The following is a 12,165-nucleotide window of genomic DNA, read 5'->3' as shown; positions in this document are numbered from 1 at the left end:
TTAGCCATTTGATGTACTTCTAACATTTAAAAATAACGTATTTTTCTTAAACTAAAAACTTCTTCAGTTAACACAGTAATTGCTAAGTAACGAATCATTGGCACATTCCATTGTAATAGTCTTGCTCTAATTTTGTAGGCAGTATGTTCTGCTGATTCCCTCTGTTCTACAAGAAAGCTCCTCGGATAAAGCTTGTGCCCAGCTTTTTAATCTCACCGAATCTGCTGTTCTGACAGTCTCCCTCAACTATGGTGAAGTCCAGACCAAAATATTTGAAGAGAATGTTACTGGAGAAAATTTCTTCAAATGCATCAGCTTTGAGGTAAGCGCTTCTTTCTGCTTAATCAGAAAAGAATATTACAGGGGCATGAACATCACCCACATAACTGACTTTTCAGGGACAGAGATCAGGCTATATGACTGGACATGCAAAGTTATTTTAATTTTTAAAAGAATAATATAGTCCTCAGTTTGAGATGATGTAAGTGCAGTCATAAATGGTAACGAGGGCAACAGCCAAAAAGTTCGATTTTATGATAGAAAATTGTTGAAGGGAATAAGATATATAAAAAGAACGACTCGTGTACAGAAAAGAGAAGTTTTAAGAAAGGCAAACTATTCATTTAAATGGTGAGATAAAGAGGCGACAAAGCAAGAGAAATAAAGAAGATTGATTATTGAAGAAATAGATATGACAAATTATGAATTAAGACTTTTAGTTATACCAACACACAGTAATAGAGATTTCTTGACCGAAAAATCGATCTCATGGAGTATTTATTTGCTCCCTAGGTTCCTCGGGCCAGATCCGACCCACTCGCTTTCATTACATTTTCTGCTAAAGGAGCCACTGTCAATCTGGAAGAGAGGAGATCTGTGGCAATCAGATCCAGAGAGAATCTGGTCTTCATACAGACTGATAAACCTTTCTACAAGCCTGGACAGAAATGTGAGTATACCTAAATCAGGTTATCTTCAACTAATATCACTTATGTGATATTTGAATTTATGGTACACAATTCAAGCTCAGAAATTTTATTATATTAAAATTTATTAGAAAGCCTGCTTAAAAATACAAAATAAAAATATAGATGACATAGCCTAAATGTTAGAGATTTCATTTCCGTGAGTCTGGGGTGGGGAGCCTCAGAAACTGTATTTTTAAAGAGCACCTTATTCTTATTTTCTGATAATATCCATATTATTCTAATAATAGTCTAATAATATTTGTATTATTCTATTAACATTCTAATCACATATTTGGGAATTTTGAATTTTAGTTTATGCAAACTTACAAGGTTATAGTTGACATAGAAACAAAACAGCAACAAAGTATGTCATGAACGTGTAATGAGATGCCCTTAGTGACTAGAGAATTGCTCGAGTGGTAGAATGATCAGTGTGACATTGAATTAAGCTGAAAAGCCTCCTCTCTTCTCTTGGGTACAGAAGGAGTTGATAAATACAGATTACAGCAGTCAAAACAAGACATTTCTGATGAGATGAATGGTTCATAACAAAGCACAGGGGTAGAATTAATTTAAAAATTGTGCCATAAAATGAGAAGTAGATAGACTTATTTGGAGTAAAGAAAACAAGTGAAAGGAAGGAAAACAAGCTGAAGTGAATAAACAGTTCAAGGAAAGCCCTGAATATAGAACTAAAGAGGCCTTTTCACGCAGTTAAGGAATACCCATGGGGAGTCACTACAGAGGTGGGGATCACGCCTTGAGGAGGCAGTCATGGGTGAACTGGGAATCAGTGTAATCAGAGCCTTACACACTGTGACCCCAGAACACAAGCAGACGGAGGTGAGGGAGATGTGCTGGAGACGGAGGGAGGCACTGCATGCATTGTGCTGCCCCCAGCCCTCTACTCCTCCTCCCCGACCCTTTGCCTCCTTCCCTCACTTCACAAAAGAGGGCATTCAGATCAGTACACAGGCACCAGGGAAAGACTGAAGGACTCGACAAGAAAGACAGGGCGTGGCTGTACAGTATGGGCGGGCACCCACAACGGCACCAACATTACGAATGCATGCAGGGGTGGGAGGTGCTCACGAGGGGAAGACACAATGTGGTTGACGCAAGAGGATGTCCAAGGAAAGCTTCTAGGATTCTTGCTAAGGTGAGCTGTAGAAGGCAGAGGTGAGGAAGGGGACTACCACTTCAAACAGCACAGAAACGTGAAAACTTAATTTAAAATGAATGCTGCCTGTAGTCCCAGCCTCGGGAGGCTGAGGCAGGAGAATTGCTTGAACCCGGAAGGCCGAGGTTGCAGTGAGCCAAGATTGTGCCACTGCACTGCAGCCTGGAGACAGAGCAAGACTCCATCTCAAAATAAATAAATAAATAAATAAAATAAGATGAATGCTTGTTTTTTATTTCTTATCCATCTACTTTCTAGTAAAGAGTCTAATGTACAGATGAAAGGTTATCACATAGCAAAGAAATTGAGCCAGGAGTCTTAAACAATTGAGAGATATTCGATTTTCAAAAAATGGATCATTATAATCTGAGATATAATTGCTACAAATAACTCATAATCTACTCAGCATCATGCTTCTTTTTTTGGAGAAAAAGTATGGTGTGACATTAACTATGACTGTACGCTAAAATCTCATTGCACGTTTAGTTTGTTGTTGCTTCATATGTGACTGCCACCTGCATTTTTTTCTTTCTTTTTTTAAATTATACTTTAAATTCTGGGGTACATATGCAGAACATGCAGGTTTGTTACATACGTACACATGCGATGGAGGTTTGCTGCACCCATCAACCTGTCATCTACATTAGGTATTTCTCCTAATGCTGTCCCTCCCCTTGCCCACCACACCTGACAGGCCCCAGTGTGTGATGCTCCCTCTCTGTGTCCATGTGTTCTCATTGTTAAACTCCCACTTATGAGTGAGAACATGTGGTGTTTGATTTTCTGTTCTTGTGTTACTTTGCTGAGAATGATGGTTTCCAGCTTCATACATGTTTTTGCAAAGGACATGAACTTATCCTTTTTTGTGGCTGCATAGTATTCCATGGCGTATATGTGCCAGATTTTCTTTATCCAATATATCTTTGATGAGCATTTGGGTTGGTTCCAAGTCTTTGCTATTGTGGACAGTGCCACAATAAACATACATGTGCATATGTCTTTATAGCAGAATGATTTATAATCCTTTGGTTATATACCCAGGATTGGGATTGGTTGGTCAAATGGTATTTTTATTTCTAGATCCTTGAAGAATCACCACACTGTCTTCCACAATGGTTGAACTAATTTTTATTCCCACCAACAGTGTCAAAACATTCCTATTTCTCAACATCCTCTCCAGCATCTGTTGTTTCCTGACTTTTTAATGATCGCCATTCTAACTGGCATAAAATGGTATCTCAATGTGGTTTTGATTTGCATTTCTCTAATGACCAGTGATGATGAGCTTTTTCTCATGTTTGTTGGCCACATAAATGTCTTCTTTTGAGAAGTATCTGTTCATATTCTTCACCCACTTTTTGATGGGGTTGTTTTTTCTTGTAAATTTGTTTAAGTTCTTTGTAGATTCTGGATATTAGCCCTTTGTCAGATGGATAGATTATAAAACGTTTCTCCTATTCTGTAGGTTGGTTGCTCACTCTGATGATAGTTTCTTTTGCTGTGCAGAAGCTCTTTAGTTTAATTAGATCCCATTTGTCAATTTGGGCTTTTGTTGACATTGCTTTCGGTGTTTTAGTCATGAAGTCTTTGCCCATGCCTATGTCCTGAATGGTATTGCCTATGTTTTTTTTTTTTAGGGGTTTTATGGTTCCAGGTCTTATGTTTAAGTCTTTAATGCATCTTGAGTTAATTTTTGTATAAGGTGTAAGGAAGGGATCCAGTTTCAGCTTTCTGTATATGGCTACCCAGTTTTCTCAACATCATTTATGAAAAAGTAAATCCTTTCTCTTTTGCTTGTTTTTGTCAGATTTGTCAAAGATTAGATAGTTGTAAATGTGTGGTATTATTACTGAGGCCTCTGTTCTGTTCCAGTGGTCTATATATGTTTTGGTACCAGTACCAGTACCATGCTGTTTTTGTTATTATAGCCTTGTAGTATAGTTTGAAGTCAGGTAGTGTGATGCCTCCAGCTTTGTTCTTTTTGCTTAGGATTGTCTTGCCTATACAGGGTCTTTTTTGGCTCCATCTGAAATTTAAAGTAGTTTTTTTCTAATTCTGTGAAGAAAGTCAGTGGTAGCTTAATCGGGATGGCATTGAATCTATAAATTACTTTGGGCACTATGGCCATTTTCACAAGATTGATTCTTTCTATCCATGAACATGTAATTTTTTCCCATTTGTTTGTGTCCTCTCTTGAGCATTGGTTTGTAGTTCTCCTTGAAGAGGTCCTTTACATCCCTTGTTAGTTGTATTCCTAGTTATTTTATTCTCTGTAGCAATTGCGAATGGGAGCTTGCACGTGATTCGACTCTCTGTTTGTCTGTTATCAGCATATAGGAATGCTTGTGATTTCTGCACGTTGATTTTGTATCTTGAGACTTTGCTGAAGTTGCTTATTAGCTTAAGGAGTTTTTGGGCTACAACAACGGGGCTTTCTAAATATACAATCATATCGTCTGCAAACAGAGACAATTTGACTTAGTCTCTTCCTATCTGAATACCTTTTATTTCTTTCTCTTGCCTGATTGCCCTGGCCAGAACTTCCAATACTATGTTGAATAAGAGTGGTGAGAGAGGGCATCCTTGTCTTGTACTGGTTTTCAAAGGGAATGCTTCCAGTTTTTGCCCATTCAGTATGATATTGGCTGTGGATTTGTCATAAATAGCTCTTATTATTTTGAGATATTTCCCATCAACACCTAGTTTATTGAGAGTTTTTAGCATGAAGAAATGTTGAATTTTGTCAAAGGCCTTTCTGCATCTATTGAGATAATCGTGTGGTTTTTGTCATCGGTTCTGTTTATGTGATGGATTACATTTATTGATTTGTGTATGTTGAACCAACCTTGCATCCCAGGGATGAAGCTGACTTGATTGTTGTGGATAAACTTTTTGATGTGCTGCTGGATTCGATTTGTCAGTATTTTATTGAGGATTCGATTTGTCAGTATTTTATTGAGGATCCCCGATGTTCATCAGGGATATTGGCCTGAAATTTTCTTTTTTCATTGTGTCTCTGCCTGGTTTTGGTATCAGGATGATGTTGGCCTCATAAAATGAGTTAGGAAGGATTCCCTCTTTTTGTACTGTTTGTAATAGTATCAGAAGGAATGGTACCAGCTCCTCTTTGTACCTCTGGTAAAATTCCATTATAAATCCATCTGGCCCTGAACTTTTTTTGGTTGGTAGGCTATTAATTACTCCCTCAATTTCAGAACTTGTCATTGGTTTATTCAGGGATTTGACTTCTTCCTGGTTCAGTCTTGGGAGGGTGTGGTGTCCAGAAATTTATCCATTTTTTCTAGATTTTCTTTTTTTTCTTCTTCTTCTTTTTTTTTTCTCATGGTGACATCAGTATTTCATGTTTTATTTGCATAGAGGCTATTATAATATTATCTGATGGTGGTTTGTATTTCTGTGGGATCAGTGGTGATATTCCCTTTATCATTTTTTATTGCATCTATTTGATTCTTCTCTTTTTTCTTCTTTATTAGTGTGGATGGGTATGAACAACAAACTCTCCTGTTGCTAGCTCACTGTGTACCCAGGCCACCCAGTTTCATGCTTGAATCCCAGGGCCTGGGTGGTGTAGGCACTGTAGGGAACTTCCTGCACTGAGGGTTTCGAAGATTGTCAGAAAAGTGCAGTATCTGAGCCGAAATGTACCGTTCCTAACAGTACAGTCTCTCAGGGCTTCCCTTGGCTAGGGGAGTTGAATCCCACAACCCCTTCCACTTTCCTGGTGAGATGACACCTCACCCTGCTTTAGCTCGCCCTTCGTGGGCTGCACTCACTGTCCAACCAGTCTCAATGAGATGAACTGGCTACCTCGGTTGGAAATGCAGAAATCACATGCCTCTGTGTCAATCTTGCTGGGATCTGGAGACTGGAACCGTTCCTATTCCGTTACCTGTATTTTGCCTGGAAGTTGCCACCTGCATTCTGATGTCTGTATATTCATCTCCCCTCCTCCCTTTGAGAAATTACAGGAGCTTGAACATCAGTGCAGGCTAACGATTTTATAGAAAACTATTGATGGCTACGGTATTGCAAATGTAGGCATTTGAAACTCTAAAGAGGGGCTTCAGAAACTGTCTAGATATGTTTCTGTAATTTTTTGTTCTTCGGCTTCCTACATTTGCAGTTACCACCTTCTTTGAGTTCCTGGCTTGACCAGAAGTATTTGCCTTACTGAAAACTGGGTACTTGTTTGACTGGCTTTTATCATTGTTCTCACTTCTGCCAAACATGCCCAAGATCAAAGATAAGGCACATAATGAAATTTAACTCCGAGATCAGAAATAAAGACAGGACAGCCAATTAGTTTTTCTGGTATCTTGTGAGCCATGAGCAAAAGGTAGCCCTTAAGAAATTTGGAGTAGGTTTTACCTCATATAACTTCAGGTTGCAAAAAGTCTCTCCCCAAAATAATAGCCAACTACTTCTTGTATCTTGAAATTTTGTTTTAAGAGTTTCATTGCATTTCTTTAAAGCATTTATCCCTGCTAAAACGCAAGATTTAGAACAGAAAAACATGTTCTTTATTTAAACACTGAACTCAATACATTTTTAGTCTTTTTCTTGAAAATACATACTTACGGGTAAATCTATAAAAGACACCAGGCTCCTAAATAGAGAAAAAAAAATCACCAAAAATCTAAAAGGTTTTTGTAAGCTCTCAAATAAAACTCTTAAACTTCAACTTCCGAGAATTACAGAGAGGAAGTTACTTTATTTTACCTACTAATCCAGAGAAAGCAATAGCATTCCCATTATCTAGAAAAGAATATTGTATATTGTTTACACTGACAACCACTGTCATCCTATTAAGAAAGTAGTTTTTAACACAAGAGCAGAAAATCAAACACCGCATGTTCTCACTCATAGGCGGGTGTTGAACAATGAGAACACACGGACACAGGGAGGGGAGCACTACACACTGGGGTCTGTTGGGGGGAAATGGGGGAGGGACAGTGGGGGGAGGGGAGTTGGGGAGAGAGAGCATGAGGAGAAGTGCTAGATGTGGGTGATGGGGAGGAAGGCAGCAGATCACACTGCCACGTGTGTGCCTATGCAACAATCATGCATGTTCTTCACATGTACCCAAAACCTAAAATGCAATAAAATAAAAAAAATAAAAAATAAAAAAATAAAATAAATAAATAAAAAGAAAGTAGTTTTTTCCTGTTTTGACAATCTTGTGCTATTTTGACAATTAGTGCACTAGAAATATTTGTGAATTATGTAAATTTAAATTATTCGGCTTTGAAAGTTTATGATGTGAAAGTATATTTTTATAATCTCACTCTTGTATGTAATTTTGGTTAATGAAAATATTTCCCCCAATGTTTTAACTGACTGAAAATTTACAGTTGTCACAGTTTTAAAGCGGGCAAGCTGAGTGCATTATCAGTTATTTATGCTATGGCTACATGAGGGCTATACTTTTATAGTAATACATGTAATCTTTTAACAACATAGCTCCTAAATCAAATAGTTTTAAGCTGAGATTTTCAAGAATACATCTTGTGCAATAAGGGTACCCTACCTATGAAAGGGATAGTAGTAAAAGCTATTGGTACATGACTTAATACTGGACAACTATCACAGATATTTTCCGGGGACCGACATAATTCTAAAACACCTATTGTAGCTTGTGTGAATTTTTTAAAATAGGGAAAATATATTATCATTAAAGACATCCTATGTAGAAAATACACATATAGATGCAAACACACAAGCTATGAACAGTATGTTTTTAGATTTGTGTGTGTAATTGATTTATAGTTCAACTTCTTTCTATCTCAGGAAATGTTTCTTAATGTTCTTTAATGAGCACAGGTTATTTTACATTAAACTACCATGAATTAAAATACTACCTAAACTATTTGACATTTTAGGAGACATTGATTCTTGATTCCATAAAAATCTGCCCTTCAAATAAATAGTAGATTATATGATAGTAAAACATCTGGTACAATCTTCATATTTTAATACAGTTTAAAAGTCCGTTTGATTTACAACTTACTGAACACTTGCTTTGTGGATATTGAACCCGGATAATCTGATACACTATAGCAATGTAGAAGTGAAGAATAATACAGAATTTATAAAAGGGAAACTGACCCAGGAAGTTCACATATTTATAACGTAATGTGTTAACTGCTATATAGTGGCATGAACAAAATATAATAAAAAGTACGGTAAATAGAAAGAAAGTGACTAATTCTTCAGGTATTAAAAAGAAGTATATCAAAGAGGATATATAGGAATGCATTTAGAGTAAGGAGGGATAAGGTGCTTGACTGATACACAAAGTCTTCAGCAAAGCAGATTCTAGTTATGTCTGGGAGGATTAAACAAGGGCTATCCAAGCTTTCGGCGTCGGGTTAGAAGGAAAAGCAGCCCCTCTGTGTGGGAAGGAAAGGGCTATTCTAGAAAAAGCCATGCCAGAAGTAAAGACAGTGCTCATGGTGAAATAGCTGCAGGTAAGGCATGCTGTGTGGCTTCAGGTTAGGTGTCTCGGTGGGAATGGCTGGAGAGGCGGCGATGGTGGAAGGCCAATTCAGGACCTAACCAAAAGGAATGTGGGACTTGTAATGATAACTACACATTAAGTTATGAAGACACTGACTTTTGTGCAATGGGAGGTTCTCATCAGCGAAAATTCAAGATTTAAGATTTAGTCTTCAGAAAGTAGCTCTGATAATCTTAGAAAGATTAGCTAGGTTATGGCAACACCAATGGCAGACAGCCAGTCAGTGACAGTTGTGAGAGTCCAAACAAAAGATGATTATATCTTGAACAAAGAAAGAGACAGTTTTGGAGTTAAACAGAAGTCAATTTTTTTTTTTTTTTTTTTTTTTTGAGACGGAGTTTCGCTCTTGTTACCCAGGCTGGAGTGCAATGGCGCAATCTTGGCTCACTGCGCCACCTCCTGGGTTCAAGCAATTCTCCTGCCTCAGCCTCCCGAGTAGCTGGGACTACAGGCTTCGCCACCATGCCCAGCTAATTTTTGTATTTTTAATAGCAACGGGGTTTCACCATGTTGACCAGGTGGTCTCGATTTCTTGACCTCGTGATCCACCCACCTCGGCCTCCCAAAGTGCTGGGATTACAGGCGTAAGCCACCGCTTCTGGCCTCAGAAGTCAATTTTTAAATGACGGAGCTAACAAAGTAGGTGAAAAGATTAGAATTAGAGGGGAAAAGTGTTTTAAGATAATTAAGCAGAGACCTGAATGAAGTAAGCATGTCTACCATGCGTGAGAAAATCATTCTGGGCAAGAGAAACAGCAGGTAATATCTTTAAGGTATGTTTTGATGTAGAGCGTAATATAAGGAGGGAATGAGAATGGGGAAATGACAAGAATGAGGGAATAAAAATAAGTCCAAAATATCTAGCCTAAACACCTGGAAAGACAGAATTACCATTTACTATAAGGAAGTGTAGGGCAAGAGGAAAGAAATCAAGATTACATGTTTGGGCACACTAAGAATGAGACATCTTTTAAATTCTCAAGCAGATATGTCAAGTAGGAAGCAGTATTTATGAAACTTTAGATAAGAAGAAGGGATAGGGCTGGGTGCAGTTGCTCATACCTGTAGTTCTAGCATTTTGCGAAGTCGAGGCAGGCAGATATTACTTGAGCCCAGAAGTTGAAGACCAGTCTGGGCAACATGGCAAAACCCCATCTCTACTAGAAGTATAAAAAACTTAACCAGGCATGGTGGGGCAGGTTGTCCCAGCTACTTGGAAGGCTTAGGTGGGAGGGTCACCTGAGCTTGGAAAATTAAGGCTGCGGTGAGCTGAGCTTGTGCCACTGCACTCCAACCTGAGCAACGAGAGTGAGACCCTGTCTCAAAAGAAAGAAAGAGAAAGAGAGGGAGGAAGGAAGGGAGGGAGGGAGGGAGGGAAGGAAAGAAGGAAGGAAGGAAGGAAGGAAGGAAGGAAGGAAGGAAGGAAGGAAGGAAGGAAGGAAAAAAGGAAGGAAAGAAAGAAAGAAAAAGAAAGGGCTAAAGATATGAATCAAACCATCAATGTAGAGATCACACTTAAAACCATGAGCTATAATGGGATCGGCATTTCCCAATCTTATAAATCCTGTGATAGCCAAACAGCAAGTCTTTTTTAAAAAAATTTTTTTAGCATCTGACACCCATACTTGCATATACATATGAATAGAATTATGAAATAGGTTAAAAATAAAGACTTTTAAAATTAATGTGTGAATAAATGAAACTAGGAGAGAGTCAATAATCTGGAAGAATGAGATTAATGAAGTTGAACTCTAAAGGAGCCTGAAAACACAAAGAGGCAGAAAGTTTGTATAGACAGATGACAACAGAGTGTTGTCATCAGTAATTGACATTTTTTCCAAAGTACAATAGCTCGGTATGATGACCGATACCAATTTTGACATGAATCCTCATTTCCCTTAAAGCATGTCAAAATTTCCCGTTGACACCTAAGCAGCAGAAAGGACGACCATTAGCTAGGTGACCTTCTATGACAGCAACGAGGAAGTCATTAGATGACATCAACAGGAATAAATTTTCTGAAACTAATGGCATCTAAAATAATAATTTCTCTTTTGAATTAAAATGCAAGAAAAAATGTTTTGTTGGAGTTGTGAATCCCGAAGTTACTTATTTCCCTTTTCAAGCCATGTGGAAGATGAGAGGTCTCCACCATAGAGACCTAGAGGGAGAGAGAGGCAACTTCAGGGCAAAAAAAGTTGTGGCGTATTTTGCGAGATAAATGGGGCATACACAAACATCTTCAAAAGAGAATGAATTTTACTGACAGCACAGTAACATGAGTTTGACAAGGTCCATCAGGCTGCGAACCAACTTGGGGAAAGGACACAGATGGATAAGAATATGAGAGTGGCAGAATGCAGCTGATTGCAGGTGATTCCACTGCGGGTTAAGGGAATAAGAAGATTGGTTGTTGAGGGATACACAGAAAAGGCAGACATTGAATAAGTATGTGTGCAGCATCTGTGAGGAATTGTGCTAGCAGTTAAGTGATCTGCTTCCTCTGTCTTCCTTTCCTTTCTTTAATGAAGTCACTAGGCTGCCTGAGCACATGTTGTGATAATGAGTAAGAGGAGAAAGAGAAAGCAGGTTTGGAAGTACAAAAGAAAGACAGGAAGTTCTTTTACGGAACCCTTTCTTGGCAGTATAACTTAATAAGCTCAACCTGGTAACCCTGGAATCCAAAACGTCTTACCTAAAATGTGCGTGTAACTCCCCATCACAGATGGTAGTAACCTCGTGCTTTTGGAGTCACGTAAGTTAATCACTGTAGGAAGAAAGCTGTGATGACACAGAAGTTAATTACTTTCTTTACATCATCTTTCTTTCTTTGTTCAGTGATGTTTCAAGTTGTATCTCTGGATGATCATTTGAAGCCAGCTGATGAAATGGTAAGTTACAGCTAGAAATATGTAGATATTTGTGCATGGTTTTGCTTCTTCAAATTGATCCATGAAAACGAGGCAGGCCAGTCTAAGTCATTAGTTCTACATTCTTATTAGCCTATGTGTTCCTCCATTACCATCAAACTTTTTCCTTTTTCCTTCTTTCTCACTCTCTCTTTCTTTGGTCAACACAATTAAACATATTTCCTAATCACAAGTAAAAGTCTATAATGCACTGAATCCTTACTGCTTATAAAGCAGTGTGCTAAGTAAGCCAAGAGTCAAAGATACAGAAGATGCTCTCTCAGTCCCCAGAATGATTACATTAGAACAGAGGTTGTAGGAGAAGAACACAAATGAAGCAACATGCATCACTATGTTGCTGACATCTGGAAGAACAGGATACAACAGATAGTAGGCTCTTAATATTATACCATTATTAAATTATGTATTGAGTGAATGAGCAATGTTATATAGAGTGAATGTTTTATTTATGTATATATTTTAGAGATGGAGTGTTGCTCTGTTGCCCAGACTGGAGTGCTGGTGTGATTATAAGTCACCAGCCTTAACCTCCAGGCTCAAGCGATCCTC

The 12,165-nt window shown here is 38.2% G+C and overlaps 1 protein-coding gene across 1 annotated transcript in view; it reads left to right on the top strand.

Annotated features, from left to right (window-relative positions):
• Positions 1-12,165, top strand: part of LOC108294985 (ovostatin-like) — a 78,084-nt gene that overhangs the window by 7,103 nt on the left and 58,816 nt on the right. The window contains exons 2-4 of the mRNA XM_037734407.1: positions 139-322; positions 793-949; positions 11,525-11,577. Of these exons, the coding sequence (XP_037590335.1) occupies positions 139-322; positions 793-949; positions 11,525-11,577 (394 nt within the window). The remainder of the gene's footprint in view (positions 1-138; positions 323-792; positions 950-11,524; positions 11,578-12,165) is intronic.

The sequence above is a fragment of the Cebus imitator genome, unplaced genomic scaffold, assembly GCF_001604975.1.
Source record: "Cebus imitator isolate Cc_AM_T3 unplaced genomic scaffold, Cebus_imitator-1.0 Scaffold614, whole genome shotgun sequence".
In the NCBI taxonomy this organism is placed as follows: domain Eukaryota; kingdom Metazoa; phylum Chordata; class Mammalia; order Primates; family Cebidae; genus Cebus; species Cebus imitator.
Note: the sequence above shows the minus strand (reverse complement) of the source record. Positions and strands in the feature narration are given on the sequence as shown.